The sequence below is a fragment of the Balaenoptera acutorostrata genome, chromosome 14 (assembly GCF_949987535.1).
Source record: "Balaenoptera acutorostrata chromosome 14, mBalAcu1.1, whole genome shotgun sequence".
Classification (NCBI taxonomy): Eukaryota; Metazoa; Chordata; class Mammalia; order Artiodactyla; family Balaenopteridae; genus Balaenoptera; species Balaenoptera acutorostrata.
The window spans coordinates 33,773,785-33,793,347 of NC_080077.1; the positions used below are offsets into that span (position 1 = coordinate 33,773,785).

The 19,563-nt window shown below is 38.6% G+C and overlaps 1 protein-coding gene across 1 annotated transcript in view; it reads right to left on the reverse strand.

Moving 5' to 3' along the window:
- Window positions 1-641: 641 nt before the first annotated feature.
- LAMA2 (laminin subunit alpha 2) overlaps window positions 642-19,563 on the reverse strand; it is a 646,015-nt gene continuing 627,093 nt past the window's right edge. The window contains exons 61-65 of the mRNA XM_007190832.3: window positions 17,669-17,824; window positions 8,887-9,040; window positions 6,298-6,428; window positions 3,850-4,072; window positions 642-2,301 (exon numbers count right to left, since the gene is read on the reverse strand). Of these exons, the coding sequence (XP_007190894.2) occupies window positions 2,144-2,301; window positions 3,850-4,072; window positions 6,298-6,428; window positions 8,887-9,040; window positions 17,669-17,824 (822 nt within the window). The 3' untranslated portion in view covers window positions 642-2,143. The remainder of the gene's footprint in view (window positions 2,302-3,849; window positions 4,073-6,297; window positions 6,429-8,886; window positions 9,041-17,668; window positions 17,825-19,563) is intronic.

Genomic DNA, 19,563 nt, shown 5'->3' on the forward strand with positions numbered 1-19,563 from the left:
CTGATTTAGTGAAAGCTGCTTGGGTCCAGATCCATTTCTTGGGACTACTTTGGTAAACTTAACTAATGTGGGGTTTTGAGCACACCATTAAATCTCTCTGGGTTCCTTCTAGTTCCTCCCCATAAAATGTGGAGGCAGTAGAAGCCCAGGAGTTCTCAGCCTTAGAATCACATTAGAATCAAGTGGAAATGTTTCGAAAATGCCAATGCTAGGGCCTTACCCAGAGATTATATTTTAAGGTCTAGGTGATACTCCAATGTAAGATTTTTTCTTTTTAAGTACCCAAGGCAATTTTAATGTCTAGCTAGACTTAAGAATCACTGTATTTATTGATCTCAAAGAATCCTTCCAACTACACCTTTCTAAGGCACTGATGTACAAGTTGACTCCAGCAGGGCTTGACTCTGATAGGAGTGCTGATTAAGTACCTTTGCTTTCAAATTTATGTATCTTTTGTTTCAAGATTCAGGAAAGAATGGCATTAGCTTTTAATTTATTAGCCTATCATCATTATTCCTGCTTATCCATTCATTATCCAGAATAAGCCCAAAAGTCATGTCATTGTTCAGTGCAGAAGTAATATCTTCACTTTCAAAACACATTGGTTTTCAAAGAATTTTATTGCTTAGAGGTTGGTCAAAAGGCATTAACTAGATACAATATTATATTATTTTTTTCTGTGTGTGAAAATGGCCAAGACAAAGTTAACAGCAGATTTTTCAAATGACGACTCCATAGCTCTTTGTTGCCATAGTGGATAACTTTTCTCTTTAGAACAGTGGGTCTCAATCCTGCTGGCACTTCAGAATTGCCTGGGAAGCTTTTTAAAAATCTTCATGCTTAGGCTATCAGAATCGCTGGACCAGGCACCAGTTCTTTGAAAGCTTGCCTGGTAATTACAAAATGGAGCCAGGGCTGAGAACTGCTTGCTCTAGAATGAAGTTGTGTGGACAAATTGGGTCAAGCAACTGGCCAGTGATGAAATGCTAAGAGTGTGTTAGCCATCTCCTTGATTAGAAAGAGCACCTCCTTTTCCCCTGTGGATAACACTGTCAGAGATGATTATTCTTCTTTTGCTAAAATTACCACTGTGAGGAAAATCTATTCCTTTAAATGTTCAGCATTATTAGACTACAACTATTTCTACTGAAGGTGGCAAATGAAACGTTTCCTTAAGCTGATGAATAAAATCTAGGCCTGTCTTCTCACAGATCCCTTTGAAGATGATTGAAATAGTGGGTAAAAGAAGGACAAAACACAGCAAGTTTTTAGGAAATTAATTTGTTAGGTTAAATCGCAACTCAAAAAGACCCAATGGTGTATGCCTTTTAAGTTTCAGCTTTGTTGTTTCCTGATAGGTAAAAACTGCATTTCAGCATTATTCCTCTGTGATTTTCCTCTGTAAATTGTGATAGTCACTGGAAACTTAAAGAGTCCAGCGCCTCAATACTGTAGTATCCAATGTGTGCTAAATTGTCATTCTGGAGCTTGGTTCTGGTGTCTCCCCAAAGCCTATAAATCATCATCAAACAAGCAAATCAAGTAATTAAGCTCTCTGGCCTGAATCTGATCTATACTTTCCACCTTAAGCCTAAAAAGGTATCCATTCATGTGGCTAGTTAAGTCCTCCAATAATGAATCTGGATCAGGGAAATGATTTGCTAATGCTTTTCACAAACACGGGGAAAGGGAGCTCATTTCCTCCCATCACACACCCCAAACCCACTGTGTTTTCAGTGGCCACGACAGAAAGCCAAAGCTGACATACATGGAAAAAGAATAACAGAAGTATTAACAGGAGTTAGTAAGAAAAGTGTTGCCTTCACAAATTACATCTGAGCTCTTCTTGAGATGACTCCAGGGCATGTTGCAAATTCAACAATTTATGATCAGTTGCCTTTTATCCTTAAAATCACGCAAAACAAGCAATTTTTTAGAATGCAGTAAATGGTTTAATATTTATGGACTTGAGAAAGAACTTGAATTAAAATTCAGTCGGGGATCTGAATTAGCACCATCAGAATATAGAAGGAATTTAATATGCATGCACAAATTAGTTTTAATAACATACATAAGTAAAATACATTTGTTTTACTTGATACGGTTGTTTTGGAGGACCTTCTTGGTGTTGAACTTATTTTTATTAGTTGGCTGGGCATGATACAGGTTGAACACCCCTGAGTTCCAGGGCCTTGGCAAAATTCACCTCCAATGGCTTTCCCGTGCCTTTGGTGAGCCTTAGGGATCGGATGCAACCTCGGAAACGAATGTTGGTTGTCAGGCCAAACTGGTTGAGGCCCTCTGAAAAACCAAGCAAGGAGGGCTCAGTTTTGAAATTCAGCTACTATGTTACGAGCATGCTTCAAAGTCAGCTGTTAGCTTAAGATGCAATTGGAATGCTATTTTATGTAAAGTTAGTGATTTTGTTCTTAGCTTTACTAACAGTTAAACTGGTAGAGAAACATCAACTTTTTTATAGTTATGTATTATGAAATATGGAGACATCTACAATTACACATTTGAAGACATCAAAGAATTTGGTTTGGAAGGGACAAGTTTACAGTTGTGAATTAAAATTATTAAATTTTATTTAATGAACCAAAGTGACTGATCAAATGCTTTAAGTACTGAATTAGGACATGGACTTTTAATGGTGACTTTATTACTTTCTTCCTTTGGAAAGATAAATCCCAAATGGTTAAGTTTGTTGTGAACTCACACAAAATCTTTCTCTTCTTAAGGAGAGAGTCCCTTCTTTTAGCAGGCCTACTAGGTGCTAAGATCCCATTTCGTAGACAGAGTGTAAATGGCGAAGTATATTATCTCCTTCATAATACCTTGGGGTTTATCCTGATTGAAGCAGAAGGAGATATTTTCTTTTTTTTTTTTTTTGTCCCCGAAAAAAAATATTTTTTTTTTTTTTGGCTGCGCCATGAGGCATGCAGGATCTTAGTTCTCCGACCCACCAGGGATCGAATCCATGCTCTCTACAGTGGAAGCACAGAGTCCTAACCACTGGACGGCCAGGGAATTCCCAGTAGGAGATATTTTCAAAAACCCAGGAGCAATTTTGGAAAGAGGAACTCAGAATTGGTCCCCATGACTTCTATATCTTTTCCATCATCAACTGTTGCTGAATATACATTTTGCTTGTTTTGTTAAGGAGAGGAGCTCTATATAAATGGGGACAAAGGTTTCTCTTGCCAAAATACTGAAAGACCATTCCAGGAGTCTGCGTTATTACAGTATTTATTAAGAGGCTCTTGGCTTACTTCTTATCAAGTTGGGCACTCTTGTTTATAGGCACTTTAGGTAACTCTCTGTGGTTCACATGCTATATTTAATGTGCTGGAGAGGTATTTTTGAATGCAGTTTTTTTGCTTGGGTTTCTTTGTAATATAAACTCTATAATAGCCTAAGGGGGAAATTAGCTATGTTTAACCCAATGATTTCCAGAACTTGAGGAAATAAGTTCCATAACATTTTATGATTCCTCTGGTATATTAATTTTTAAAAAATGAGAAAGAACACCAATTCTGGCCCTGATTGCTGTTAAATGCCTCAAATCTTTTATAAGCCAAATTCATTTCCTCTAGCCTCCATCTCCCCACGAATGAAATTTTGGAGGCAATCATGAAAAGTTCAGTCCCATGAGGTTTATATAAGTAAAATGCTCACTTTACACACTAGAAATGTCAGATAATGTATTATTTATTGGAGCAGATTCTAAAGCTAGGAAGCAAGTATACTTAAGCACACATTCTTGGATGTATTTATAGAATATAAATGTGTTCAAAACCACTAACAAAACAGAGCAAAGATATTCTTGATGGGGTAGGCAACACTCACCTGGGAACCCTCCAACAAACACGGGGTCATTTGTATCAGCGGATGTAGATGCTAGATTTGGGCTCTGGGCTTCCACCTGGTTCCCATCTACTGTCAGCTCAATTCGGTGCTTGACCTTGTTGGCTGTGACCTTATGCCACTGTCCATCACACAGATACCCTGGGATCCCAGCATCATAGACAGCAGTGAATCGGCCGGCGCCATTGTCCACATGAAACATAAGCTAGAAAGCGGGAAATTGAACAGCCACAGATGGTTTCATTGGAAGGGTGTCATGGTGGTTCACAAAGTAAAAGTTATCTCTAGGAAAGTCATTAGCTGAAATAGTTTAAAATGAATGTAACTTAGGCATATTAAATTAAAAAAAAAAACTTGACAGAAATTAAAATGCAGATTTAATAACCAGGAGTCACAAATTATGCTCTTTACTTTCGGACATTGTTGGGAGCAATAGGCAAGACGTATGAGGCTGGTAATAACTAACTCTGCTTTCAGAAAATGTGAAATATAATTTGAGGCCAGGTGACAAAAAAGGATGTAGTATACACTGGGAAAAATTCTACCACAGATCTTTTCAGAGTGTGGGAGTTCTTAGGAATCTGGTTTACAAATTCATTTGAAAGGATAATTTTTTTTAAAATTTAAGATTTTGATGTTTTAATTGTATATTTTTTCCTTCACGGAATCTATTTTATATATAGGATTGAGAGTACATTTTGGGGCAAGTTTCATGTCACAGTTACCAAAGCCTTTGAGCCAGAAGGCCAGTTCAGTTCTTAACAATGAAGAACTTAGACTAGGAGTTCTTGTCTAAATGAGAAAAATCTGTTTTTAGTAACGCAGAATGGGCCCTGAAACTTGAGATTGCAGAATTCTTTTGAAGCTGATGAAGAAAAGAAACATACTGAAACATTAAAAACAGTCAATTTGGCAAAACATTTGACAAGGTAAAAGAAAAGAAATAGGGGTTTAAAAAAGAAGATTAAAAGTGCAAGTAAATAGGTGAAAAGTTTGTAAACTATACAGTGATGTAAATATTAGTTAAGATTGTACTATATTCGGTGAAATCTGTAACAAGGGAATTTGGCATATAAGAGGAGCTTGGTGAGAAATCCATATGCACTGTGATGGAACCTGACACCCTGACAAGTTGCAGGGAACTGGGCTTATAATCAGGTGACGAGCTACACTGACAAGATGCAGTGAAACTGTGTGTTGAAAATCTGGCAAAACTCTTAAGTGTTGCTTATTCCCCCTTTTTGTCTCTGTGCTCCTGGATCTTTTTGCTTTACTGCCTTTGAGGATGGTTTGAAGACTGAGAGGAAGGAGGGAAGAGGATAAGGAAAGCGTATTGTAGGTCAGTGTGTGGTTTTTCTTCTTGGGAGGCAACGGCACCGTAGGAGTGGAAATGTGAACAGAGCTGAAGTATGATTCCTGTTGAAAAGGCAGATAGGAAACTTGTGAAATTTCTTGCTTTGCCTTCCTCTTTTTACCTGTGCCCTATAGTACAAAGTACATGAAAACTGGTTATCTCACTGCTGGTTGCCGCTCATAAGCAAGTAGGGACAGAAAAGGCAGTTAGAATTAGATTATCCATTGTGAGCAAACTGGCACAATACTTTATATTCTACTAATATAACTTTATTATAAATTTGTTCTATTGTGCAATGGTATGTGGATGCTTTTAAATAAATTGAGAAATCAATATGTCAGCTAGACATCTTCATTTCTGAGAGGTGCCTACCCTGTTGTAAGAGGCAAAGACTGATTTTAGACAACCTAAGCCCTTTTTTTCCCACTGGAATTGATAGTTTCATAGAGCATGGATTCATAAAGAGGAGAATAACTTTACTTTTAGCCACATAGTAACTAGCTTGAGATCCAAAACCACTTTAGGCCATTATTAGCACAGTTGGCTTACCGTAGAATTAGCACATTTAAAGTTTACACTGGTCTACGAATAAGTGTGTTGAAAACACACAAGAATTGAGATAATCCAGAAGGATGAAAAGATACAATCTAGCTTTCTCCCAACAAAGACAAGAGCAAGGCTTCAAAACAGAGCAGACGTAGAGAATGGACTTGAGGACACGGGGAGGGGGAAGGGTAAGCTGGGACAAAGTGAGAGTAGCACTGACATGTATACACTGCCAAATGTAAGATAGATAGCTAGTGGGAAGCAGCCATATAGCACAGGGAGATCAGCTCGGTGCTTTGTGACCACCTAGAGGGGTGGGATAGGGAGAGTGGGAGAGAGACGCAAGAGGGAGGAGATATGGGGATATATGTATACATATAGCTGATTCACTTTGTTATAAAGCAGAAACTAACACAACATTGTAAAGCAATTATACTCCAATAAAGATGTTAAAAAAAAAAATAGAGCTTTCTACATGGAAATGACAATATCGTGAAGAGAGCAGAAATATTTAGACAGCTGATGCCCACCTTTTCAGCAATCATTTCAATACCCATTCCATCCATTTTCTGGCTGCTGATTCCCAGAAGAACTCCAGTGGTTCTAGTTGTGCGGAATTCAAATTCTACAAGAAGGTCCAATCCTACTTTGAACCCATCAACTGTAAAATGAAAACATTTTTTAAAAATTGTAGATTAGAGTTTAGGAATTGTTAATTCAAATTTGTACAGTGCAATGGTTTTATTAGCTTTCAATTCATGTGTTAGACAACTATAAGTTTCAGATTTTCATATGGCCTACACCTCCACCATTTATAGTTATTGCTTATTTTCTTGGCTGCCTTCTTTCCTAGAATATAAATTCTGTGAGGGCAAGGACTTTGTCTATATTGCTCACCGTTTTATTCTTGGGCTTACCAAAGTATCTGACACATGGTGGAGGTTGAATATATATTTGTTGAATGAATGAATGAATGAACACAGACTAAGATTGACTCAAAGAATCTCACGGCCAGGTGTGCTTGTCAGAAGTCTTGCTGCTGGATGAAGTCAAGCATTTCAATGATTATTCAGTAAAATTTTACTGGGGCACTCTAAATGGTACCACGATGATCTGAAAGGGCTCAAATATCCCCAAACATTTTATTTATAAAGAAAGGAATTACAAATACAATTTTGAAGGATAAGATTCTGGGACATAAATAGACTTTTCTAGTTCATCAAGTTAAGTCTTTTCTCTATAATTTTCCATATTTGATTCATTGGTTTACTTAATCTTATAGCAAGTATTTAAGACATGCTTCTTAGAAACAAAGTGCTCCATTAAGATCAGGCTAGTCTAGACCTGCATGAAATATTAGAGGAAAACTCATAGAAATTTTTTCCAGGTCTCCTATTTATTAAGCAAGAAATAAATGCTATGTGTAACCACAACTATCTCCAATGAAGGGAGGCAGCTGTTATGTGAAAGACTTTTTTTTTTCTACTGAGAACCTTGATGAGTTTGAATGGACAAGGACGGGCTTAGGGCAGATTTTAAGAATAAAGGGTAGAAGAAGCTGGAGTTTTCTGCAAAATAAAACAATGATTTTGTTTCTGTTCCTGAAAGGAGGATAAGGAAAAGAGAGAAATAACATGAAGCCATTCAGCAGAGGATAGGGGGAGTGAAGAAGCTATTAAACCCCCAGAAACTGGGTAGCTGGAAAGCTTTTAAGGACAAAGGTGTCAAAGGTTTAAATTGAAGTTGTATATTTTCCAGTAATGTAACCTCCTCTGACCACCCAAGTCTTACATAGATTGTATTACACTGTGTGTTGAGGTGATGGCAGGAGTTATTGGAAACTGGGGAAGTGGCTAATTTTCTGGTCCAGTTTGATCTCGAACCAAAAGAGCCCAGGCAGGATGGTAAGTTAATCTGTTAACTGCAGAAGTTGAAGCTGAAGCTTGCCATCAATTTGACGAAGCTAATGCCAGCTATCTGAATTTGCAGAAAACTTGAGAAAAGCTTTGGGCTTTCACAGAACATGGAATTTGGGGTTCAACATAACCTCCAACATTTCAATATTTAACATATCCTGTGCTTCTCTGTTTTCTGCTTCTGCACAGGGGAAATTTCCCACGTATCCCCTGTTGGAGGGCCCTGCTCTTCCGTCTCCAACCTTTGCATGTGTGTTCAACTCATCTTTTAAACCTACCTCAAATGTCAATTCCTCCATAAAACCCTTCCTGATTTCCCCAAATTAATGTTTCCTTAAAATATCCACAGAACCTTGCTTGTGTGTCTTCTACAGTTTCTAGTTATTTTTTACTTGTCTTCTTGTGATTTCTGAGCATAAAGAATCTTATCTATCGATAGCATGTTCTTGAAGGAAGGAGATGACATCTTATTTACTTCTGTTTCCCATGTTAACTTCTACATATTATGTACTCATTAATTTTTTTCTAACGAGCAAATGCATGTTCCTATGGTAACCATAGGACTGATTCTATCTTAAAGTATGTTAATGTCAGATTTTTTTGTTATTATGTACAAGTTATTTCATATTTTTCTTTCCAAATTGTACATTCACTGTCAGTGATCCAGACCTGCACTGAAAATGCTCACTGGAACGGGGGAGATACTTAAAGAAAGTCAGGGAAAGGTGCCAGTCATCATTACCATCAGCAAGAAATGGGCACCAGTATGTGTGCATTGTGTGTGTGAGGGGAGAGTATGAAATGGAAACTTGCAAGGAATTGAACAGAGGAAGAAAGGAAAATGCTATCTCATCTCCAGAAAGAAAGGTAGATGGGGAAATATGGAAAGTAGATACATTACATAATATAAACTATGAACCTTCTTGCAGAATTACATTTATTTTGCTATTATCGATCTCCAGGGAAGGAGATGGAATAAACTCGCCAAATAGCCTTTTACTTTATTTCTTCTATGAGTTCTTATCAGAATCGGACACATTAATCTTTAAGAGGCATTTTTTATTACTTCTAAAAGTTTTTATTTCTGGTTTAAACAAAGGATGCTAGTTTCAGACCCCAGGGACTTTTATTTTCCCACACAAACAAGAAGTCAATATTTGGACTTAGTTAATATTCAACAGAAAGGACATGGAAGCACCTCACCTGCTTTGGCAAAACCCGTTCCATCAAAATATGTTCCTTTCTGAGCATTTGCAAAACACGTCCTGACACGGTAGCTGGAGGTTGGCTGTTCAAGATCAGCAGGGGCTTCTGCCATCTGAAGATTCCTGATGCAGCCATCAATGCTGTAGGTCACCTAAATATTCAGGTCAGAAGACACACATATCGGGTTTTACCAGAAGTTTGCCTTTATGTGGAATGCAATCATTGGTAGGGTGTTCTGTGTGTATAAACATCTGCCGATTGTCCTAGGCCATCTCCAGAACTGCCCGGATCGGCACCATCACCCCAGGCTTCAGAGCACGGGTGCAGAGAATCCGGTGTTGTGCTTCGCAGCTAAGACAGTGGTCCCCATCCCCCGGGCGGCGGACTGGCCTGTTAGGAACCGGGCCGCACAGCAGGAGATGAGGGGCGGGTGAATGAGCAAAGCTTCATCTGTATTTACAGCTGTTCCACATTGCTCGCATTACCACCTGAGCTCCACCTCCTGTCAGCATTATGGTGAGTTGTATAATTATTTCATTATATATTACGATGTAATAATAATAGAAATAAAGTGCACAATAAAGGTAATGCGCTTGAATCATCCCCAAACCATCTCCCCTGCCCCACGGTCCGTGGAAAAATTGTCTTCCACGTAACTGGTCCCTGGTGCCAAAAAGGTTGGGGACCGCTGAACTCGGATGTATCTAGCCTGGAATATGATTGTTTTGATATTCTAAATACTGCACACTACGTCTCTAGTGGGACCACTGGTTTGACAGAACTCGGGGCCCCCTATGGAAATTGTAACTTTTAATTAGTCTCTTGTGCTTCTATTTCATGTTTCTAGTAACAGTTTATTAACCTTACTATATATACATTATTTTTGCAATCTATGTTCAAATTCTACTTGAAAAGATAATTAGGTTTGGTTCAGTGCTTCTTCCTTATGAAAATCTAAGGAAAGCAGTGGATACTTTCCTAAGAAAATGCACATACACATGAAACTTGAAAGCTTGCATGAAACATTCAAAGTTTAGGGACTTTAGAAATAAATCAATCATACTCTGCTTCATTATATTTCATCTGGGTTAAGGCATGCAAGTTAATCACTCTTGCCACGCTCTGTTCAGAGACTCTCATTTTGATTGACCTGCGTAGCATAGCCAATAGCTATGAAGGGGAAGTAATACTGATCATCCACAAGAGGAGCCAAATACTGAGAATTGTAACCATCATGAACAATTGTCTTTGATGAAGAACAACTCTACATCATCACGTGTTCTAATTTGAGCATAGAAATGAATCACACTTGTGTGTAGTGCATTTTCTAAAAACACTAATCCCCTGTGCTCCTTAAAAGAATGCTTTCCAAAGCCAACCAGGACACATGGTCTGACAAAAAATTATTTTGTGAATACTGATTTACAAAATTTGTGAGGACTTTAAATTCTGACTCCAGTACTGGATAACAGTACTCTAGATCAGGGATCCCCAGTCCCCACGGTACTGGTCCGTGGCCTGTTAGGAACTGGGCCGCACAGCAGGAGGTGAGGGGTGGGAGAGTGAGTGAAGCTTCATCTGTATTTACAGCCGCTCCCCATCGCTTGCATTTCTGCCTGAGCTCCGCCTCCTGTCAAATCAGTGGCGGCATTAGATTCTCATAGGAGTGTGAACCCTACCGAACTGCACATGCAGGGGATCTGGGTTGCGTGCTCCTTATGAGAATCTAATGCCTGATGATCTGACGTGGAGCTGAGGCGGAGATGCTAGCTCTGGGGAGTGGCTGCAAACACAGATCATCATTAGCAGAGAGGTTTCACTGCACAGAGACCATAATAAATCAGTTGCTTGCAGACTCATATCAAAGCCCGAACAGTGAGTGGCAAGTGACAATGAAGCTGCATCTTACGGAGTAGACTGGACATAAGCAACACACTTCGGGTGTCACTGTCTCCCATCACCCCCAGACGGGACCATCTAGTTGCAGGAAAACAAGCTCAGGGCTCCCACTGATTCTGCATTATGGTGAGTTGTATAATTATTTCATTATATATTACAATGTAACAATAATAGAAATAAAGTGCACAATAAATGTAATGCACTTGAATCATCCCAAAACCACCCTGTGCCACTCCACCTCCCCGCCCCGGGTCTGTGGGAAAACTGTCTTCCACAAAACAGGTCCCTGGTGCCAAAAAGGTTGGGGACCGCTGCTCTAGGTACTGCATCTCTCAATATTTGCTAAATCTCTAGTCCTGAAACAATACCATCAGTATCATCATTATCATCTTCCTTGTTGTCTTAGTGCTTTCTTTTTTTTTTTTTTTTTTGAGACAATTTTTTATTTTTTTTTTATTGAAGTATAGTTGATTTACAATGTGTCAATTTTTGCCGGACAGCAAAGTGATTCAGTTATACATATATATACATTCTTTTTCATATTCTTTTCCATGATGGTGTATCCCAGGATACTGAATATAGTGCCCTGTGCTGTACAGTAGTAACTTGTTTTTATTTATTTATTTATTTATTTATTTATTATTATTTTTTAATCATCACTGTATACATGTCAATCCCAATCGGCCAATTCAGCACACCACCATTCCCACCCCACCGCAGTTTTCCCCCCTTGGTGTCCATACGTTTGTTCTCTACATCTGTGTCTCAACTTCTGCCCTGCAAACCGGTTCATCTGTACCATTTTTCTAGGTTCCACATACATGCGTTAATATACGATATTTGTTTTTCTCTTTCTGACTTACTTCACTCTGTATGACAGTCTCTAGATCCATCCACGTCTCAGCAAATGACCCAATTTCGTTCCTTTTTATGGCTGAGTAATATTCCACTGTATATATGTACCACAACTTCTTTATTCATTCGTCTGTCGATGGGCATTTAGGTTGCTTCCATGACCTGGCTATTGTAAATAGTGCTGCAATGAATATTGGGGTGCATGTGTCTTTTTGAATTACGGTTTTCTCTGGGTATATGCCCAGTAGTGGGATTGCTGGATCATATGGTAATTCTATTTTTAGTTTTTTAAGGAACCACCATATTGTTCTCCATAGTGGCTGTATCAATTTACATTCCCATCAACAGTGCAAGAGGGTTCCCTTTTCTCCACACCCTCTCCAGCATTTGTTGTTTGTAGATTTTCTGATGATGCCCATTCTAACTGGTGTGAGGTGATACCTCACTGTAGTTTTGATTTGCATTTCTCTAATAATTAGTGATGTTGAGCAGCTTTTCATGTGCTTCTTGGCCATCTGTATGTCTTCTTTGGAGAAATGTCTATTTAGGTCTTCTGCCCATTTTTGGATTGGGTTGTTTGTTTCTTTAATATTGAGCTGAATGAGCTGTTTATATATTTTGAAGATTAATCCTTTGTCCGTTGATTCATTTGCAAATACTTTCTCCCATTCTGAGGGTTGTCTTTTCGTCTTGTTTATGGTTTCCTTTGCTGTGCAAAAGCTTTGAAGTTTCATTAGGTCCCATTTGTTTATTTTTGTTTTTATTTCCATTACTCTAGGAGGTGAATCAAAAAAGATCTTGCTGTGATTTATGTCAAAGAGGGTTCTTCCTATGTTTTCCTCTAAGAGTTTTATAGTGTCCGGTCTTACATTTAGGTCTTGAATCCATTTTGAGTTTATTTTTGTGTATGGTGTTAGGGAGTATTCTAATTTCATTCTTTTAAATGTAGCTGTCCAGTTTTCCCAGCACCACTTATTGAAGAGACTGTCTTCTCCATTGTATATCTTTGCCTCCTTTGTCATAGATTAGTTGACCATAGGTGCGTGGGTTTATCTCTGGACTTTCTATGTTGTTCCATTGATCTATGTTTCTGTTTTTGTGCCAGTACCATATTGTCTTGATTGCTGTAGCTTTGTAGTATAGTCTGAAGTCAGGGAGTCTGATTCCTCCAGCTCTGTTTTTTTCCCTCAAGACTGCTTTGGCTATTCGGGGTCTTTTGTGTCTCCATACAAATTTTAAGATGATTTGTTCTAGTTCTGTAAAAAATGCCATTGGTAATTTAATAGGGATTGCATTGAATCTGTAGATTGCTTTGGGTAGTATAGTCATTTTCACAATATTGCTTCTTCCAATCCAAGAACATGGTATATCTCTCCATCTGTTGGTATCATCTTTAATTTCTTTCATCAGTGTCTTATAGTTTTCTGCGTACAGGTCTTTTGTCTCCCTAGGTAGGTTATTCCTAGGTATTTTATTCTTTTTGTTGCAATGGTAAATGGGAGTGTTTCCATAATTTCTCTTTCAGATTTTTCATCATTAGTATATAGGCATGCAAGAGATTCTGTGCATTAATTTTGTATCCTGCAACTTTACCAAATTCATTGATTAGTTCTAGTAGTTTTCTGGTGGCATCTTTAGGATTCTCTATGTATAGTATCATGTCATCTGCAAACAGTGACAGTTTTACTTCTTCTTTTCCGATTTGGATTCCTTTTATTTCTTTTTCTTCTCTGATTGCCGTGGCTAGGACTTCCAAAACTATGTTGAATAATAGTGGTGAGAGTGGACATCCTTGTCTCGTTCCTGATCTTAGAGGAAATGCTTTCAGTTTTTCACCATTGAGAATGATGTTTGCTGTGGGTTTGTCATATATGGCCTTTATTACGTTGAGGTAGGTTCCCTCTTTGCCCACTTTCTGGAGAGTTTTTATCATAAATGGGTGTTGAATTTTGTCAAAAGCTTTTTCTCCATCTATTGAGATGATCATATGGGTTTTATTCTTCAATTTGTTAATATGGTGTATCACATTGATTGATTTGCGTATATTGAAGAATCCTTCCATCTCCGGGATAAATCCCACTTGATTGTGGTGTATGATCCTTTTAATGTGTTGTTGCATTCTGTTTGCTAGTATTTTGTTGAGGATTTTTGCATCTATATTCATCAGTGATATTGGTCTGTAATTTTCTTTTTTTGTAGTATCTTTGTCTGGTTTTGGTATCAGGGTGATGGTGGCCTGATAGAATGAGTTTGGGAGTGTTCCTTCCTCTGCAATTTTTTGGAAGAGTTTGAGAAGGATGGGTGTTAGCTCTTCTCTAAATGTTTGATAGAATTCACCTGTGAAGCCATCTGGTCCTGGACTTTTGTTTGTTGGAAGATTTTTAATCACAGTTTCAATTTCATTCCTTGTGATTGGTCTGTTCATACTTTCTGTTTCTTCCTGGTTCAGTCCTGGAAGGTTATACCTTTCTAAGCATTTGTCCATTTCTTCCAGGTTGTCCATTTTATTGGCATAGAGTTGCTTGTAGTAGTCTCTTAGGATGCTTTGTATTTCTGTGGTGTCTGTTGTAACTTCTCCTTTTTCATTTCTAATTTTATTGATTTGAGTCCTCTCCCTCTTTTTCTTGATGAGTCTGGCTAATGGCTTATCAATTTTTTTTATCTTCTCAAAGAGCCAGCTTTTTGTTTTATTGATCTTTGCTATTGTTTTCTTTGTTTCTATTTCATTTATTTTGCTCTGATCTTTATGATTTCTTTCCTTCTGCTAACTTTGGGTTTTGTTTGTTCTTCCTTCTCTAGTTCCTTTAGGTGTAAGGTTAGATTGTTTACTTGAGATTTTTCTTGTTTCTTGAGGTAGGCTTGTATAGCTATAAACTTCCCTCTTAGAACTGCTTTTGCTGCATCCCATAGGTTTTGGATCGTTGTGTTTTCATTGTCATTTGTCTCAAGGTATTTTTTGATTTCCTCTTTGATTTCTTCAGTGATCTCTTGGTTATTTAGTAACGTATTGTTTAGCCTCCATGTGTTTGTGTTTTTTATGTTTTTTTCCCTGTAATTCATTTCTAATCTCATAGCGTTGTGGTCAGAAAAGATGCTTGATATGATTTCAATTTTCTTAAATTTACTGAGGCTTGATTTGTGGCCCAAGATGTGATCTATCCTGGAGAATGTTCCGTGCACACTTGAGAAGAACGTGTAATCTGCTGTTTTTGGATGGAATGTCCTATAAATATCAATTAAATCTATCTGGTCTATTGTGTCATTTAAAACTTCTGTTTCCTTATTTATTTTCATTTTGGATGATCTGTCCATTGGTGTAAGTGAGGTGTTAAAGTCCCCCACTATTACTGTGTTACTGTCGATTTCCTCTTTTATAGCTGTTAGCAGTTGCCTTATGTATTGAGGTGCTCCTATGTTGGGTGCATATATATTTATAATTGTTATATCTTCTTCTTGGATTGATCCCTGGATCATTATGTAGTGTCCTTCCTTGTCTCTTGTAACATTCTTTATTTTAAAGTCTCTTTTATCTGATATGAGTATAGCTACTCCAGGTTTCTTTTGATTTCCATTTGCATGGAATATCTTTTTCCATCTCCTCACTTTCAGTCTGTATGTGTCCCTAGGTCTGAAGTGGGTCTCTTGTAGACAGTATATATATGGGTGTTGTTGTTGTATCCATTCAGCAAGCCTGTGTCTCTTGGTTGGAGCATTTAATCCATTCACGTTTAAGGTAATTATCGATATGTATGTTCCTATGACCTTTTTCTGAATTGTTTTGGATTTGTTTTTGTAGGTCCTTTTCTTCTCTTGTGTTTCCCACTTAGAAAAGTTCCTTTAGCATTTGTTGTAGAGCTGGTTTTGTGGTGCTGAATTCTCTGAGCTTTTGCTTGTCTGTAAAGCTTTTGGTTTCTCCATCAAATCTAAATGAGATCCTTGCCGGGTACAGTAATCTTGGTTGTAGGTTCTTCCCTTTCACCACTTTAAGTATATCATGCCGCTCCCTTCTGGCTTGTAGGGTTTCTGCTGAGAAATCAGCTGTTAACCTTATGGGAGTTCCCTTGTATGTTATTTGTCGTTTTTCGCTTGCTGCTTTCAATAATTTTTCTTTGTCTTTAATTTTTGCCAGTTTGATTACTATGTGTCTCGGCGTGTTTCTCCTTGGGTTTATCCTGTATGGGACTCTCTGCGCTTCCTGGACTTGGGTGGCTATTTCCTTTCCCATGTTAGGGAAGTTTTTGACTATAATCTCTTCAAATATTTTCTCTGGTCCTTTCTCTCTCTCTTCTCCTTCTGGGACCCCTATAATGCGAATGTTGTTGCCTTTAATGTTGTCCCAGAGGTCTCTTAGGCTGTCTTCATTTCTTTTCATTCTTTTTTCTTCAGTCTGTTCTGCAGCAGTGAATTCCACCATTCTGTCTTCCAGGTCACTTATGCTTTCTTCTGCCTCATTTATTCTGCTATTGATTCCTTCTAGTGTAGTTTTCATTTCAGTTATTGTATTGTTCATCTCTGCTTGTTCTTTAATTCTTCTAGGTCTTTGTTAAACATTTCTTGCATCTTCTCGATCTTTGCCTCCATTCTTTTTCCAAGGTCCTGGATCATCTTCACTATCATTATTCTGAATTCTTTTTCTGGAAGGTTGCCAATCTCCACTTCAGTTAGTTGTTTTTCTGGGGTTTTATCTTGTTCCTTCATCTGGTATATAGCCCTCTGCCTTTTCCTCTCGTCTGTCTTTCTGTGAATGTGGTTTTTGTTCCACAGGCTGCAGGATTGTAGTTCTTCTTGCTTCTGCTGTCTGCCCTCTGGTGGATGAGGCTATCTAAGAGGCTTGATGGGAGGGACTGGTGGTGGGTAGAGCTGACTGTTGCTCTTGTGGGCAGAGCTCAGTAAAACTTTAATCTGCTTGACTGTTGATGGGTGGGGCTGTGTTCCCTCCCTGTTGGTTGTTTTGCCTGAGACAACCCAACACCAGAGCCTACCTGGGCTCTTTGGTGGGGCTAATGACAGACTCTGGGAGGGCTCACGCCAAGGAGTACTTCCCAGAACTTCTGCTGCCAGTGTCCTTGTCCCCATGGTGAGCCACAGCGCCCCCCCCCACCCCCGCCTCTGCAGGAGACCCTCCAACACTAGCAGGTAGGTCTGGTTCAGTCTCCCCTGGGGTCACTGCTCCTTCCCCTGGGTCCTGATGCGCACACTACTTTCTGTGTGCCCTCCAAGCTTGGAGTCTCTGTTTCCCGCAGTCCTGTCGAAGTCCTGCAATCAATTCCCACTAGGCTTCAAAGTCTGTTTCTCTAGGAATTTCTCGTCCCGTTGCCGGACCCCCAGGTTGGGAAGCCTGATGTGGGGCTCAGAACCTTCACTCCAGTGGGTGGACTTCTGTGGTATAAGTGTTCTCCAGTCTGTGAGTCACCCACCCACCAGTTATGGGATTTGATTTTACTCTGATTGCGCCACTCCTACCGTCTCATTGTGGCTTCTCCTTTGTCTTTGGATGTGGGGTATCTTTTTTGGTGAGTTCCAGTGTCTTCCTTTCGATGATTGACCAGCAGCTAGTTGTGATTCTGGTGTTCTAGCAAGAGGCAGTGAGAGCATGTCCTTCTACTCCGCCATCTTGGTTCAAAAACAGTGCTTTCTATATACTTGGTATTTTTCCAAGCACTTTAAATATGTTACCTCATTTAATCTTTCCAGCAACCTTGCTTGTTTGGTATTATTATTATTAACCTATTTTACAAAAGAAGGAACTTTGTCAAAGAAAAATTAAGTAACTTGCTCAAGATCACACAGCTACTTAACAGTTAAGCACGTATTCAAACCAAGGGAGTCTGGCTCCAGGGTCCACACTCTGTTTTGTAATATTGCCTCTCATAGTCAGATCTGTCTAGAAAATTTGTCACTTCTCAGAAAAGATGATTTCCTATTCATCTATAATTGGTCATGGGCCAATGTGACCTAATAATTCAAAATACATTCATGACTCAGGCAGCTATTTAGGCCACAAAGAAACAAATTAGACACTTACTGGACCAATTCTTCGGGTAGTGTAGTTAATGGGTAGCCCGCCAATATACAGCATTCCCACAACATCCAGAATATCAGCTTTCTTGGGACTGATGGTTCTGTTGGAGGCACCGTCTACATAAATAATTCCTTCTTGCTTAATTCGAATAATCTTAATCTACCAAAAGAAGAGGAGTCATTAACACCAATCATAGATAAATTTCAAATATGCAGAGTATAAAACATAAGAACTTTTAGGATATTCCTTAGGAAAAAGTGAAACAACTTACTGAGTGCCTAGTATGTGCTAAATAAACACATAAGTGAAATTAAATCTGTTTACAGAATGTCTCAAAGTCTGTCTTTTCCATTAGTACCATCTCCAAAAGAGGAGAAAATCTTCCTGGGTGAGTTTTAGATTGAAGACTCTTCTATAGTTGCCAAGTGAGTATCTGTATCAAGAGGTATGCTTGTTGTAAGGAAACTTGCAGATTGAGAGCCCTGTCATGAATTAAGTGGGCTGCAAAATTCATGTCCAATTTCAAAAGTTCATTGGTTTGATTGAGCAAAGCCTGGTCTTCCCAGCACAATTTCAGAGATGCTATATCTCTCTGCTTAAGAGGCACTTCTCATGCAGAATTGCAGGAATGCAGTGCATCCGGGCTGCACTGCCATTTCTGCAGCAGCTGATTAGTACAAAGTCAGGGAGGAAGATGGAAGGCTGACTGGGCTGAAATGACAGCAGTGGATTGAATTATTTTCTGGGGCAGAGTGAAATAAAAAGTGTGGAAACTAGCCTGAGCATAAAATCCTTGAGTCTGAATTTAGGAAAAGGAGCATGTAACCCTGTGAAATGCTGAAGTACAATAATGGTTTAAAAACGAATCTACATCAGGATTAGAGTAATTTAAGACCTTATTTTACACTGATCTATTCTGGTTTCGGAAATAATTTTCTAACAACCTGCAAGGATAAAAATCCCTCCTTAATTTGGCTACTTAGCGTAATCCCAGCCTCATTGTGGCCCAACAATATGTCTTTTTCTCAAGTGTCATATTTATTATGCTGTTAGCCAGAGATGAGGAGAAACCTTGATGAGATCTCCTGCATAAAGTATTTGCTAGTCATAAGCTCCCTAGAAAATTTCTTATTTCTAGATAACAAATTAGTTGACTTTGCGTTTATAGTATATTTTTTCAGGTTCCTTGGCTTTCTATATGATACGACAAGTCCAAATATGTTAATATATAAAATCCAATATCTAATAATATCTTACTCTAAAAATTAAACATTTAATTGGTCCACCTAGGGAAGCTTTACTTGATAGGCTACCACAGGTGCAGAGACAAATTCCAAGTTTTCGTTTTAATCAGGCAGTATATTATCTACTTGCAGTCATGCCAAAGAGGACAGTCAGCTGTCAGGTGAGCCTTCTGTGCCCATAATAGTACCAGCTTCTGGGTGTAAGGCCAACATTTAAAAAGTTGTTCCAAATGACTGTTGGTGGAAATGATACCTCAGTGGCCTTTAAACATGAGGTAGCAGATTCTCAGACTCTTGGTGTGCTCAGACTACTATGGGGTGGGAGAGGGGGGGGAAGGCAGCCATAGGGCCCATTTTAGTGTTGCCAGCTTTTAAGTTGGTCAAATATTATTTCATAAAGAGAGGTTATTTTAGCACTTTAAAAATAGGAAAATATAATCTTAGAATAAATATTATTCCTTTAAATTGAATACATAGAGCTTTATGATTAACACACTCCATTGTCCCATAATAATAATAACACTTACTTAGAGTATTGGAAATGTCTTCAATTGCCTGGCCCTAGTTTGTGGACAGATGTTTGGGAACCACAGATGTACAGCAATGATGGAATCTTACAGTACCATGATGAGGCATGTAAGTGGTCAACTATAA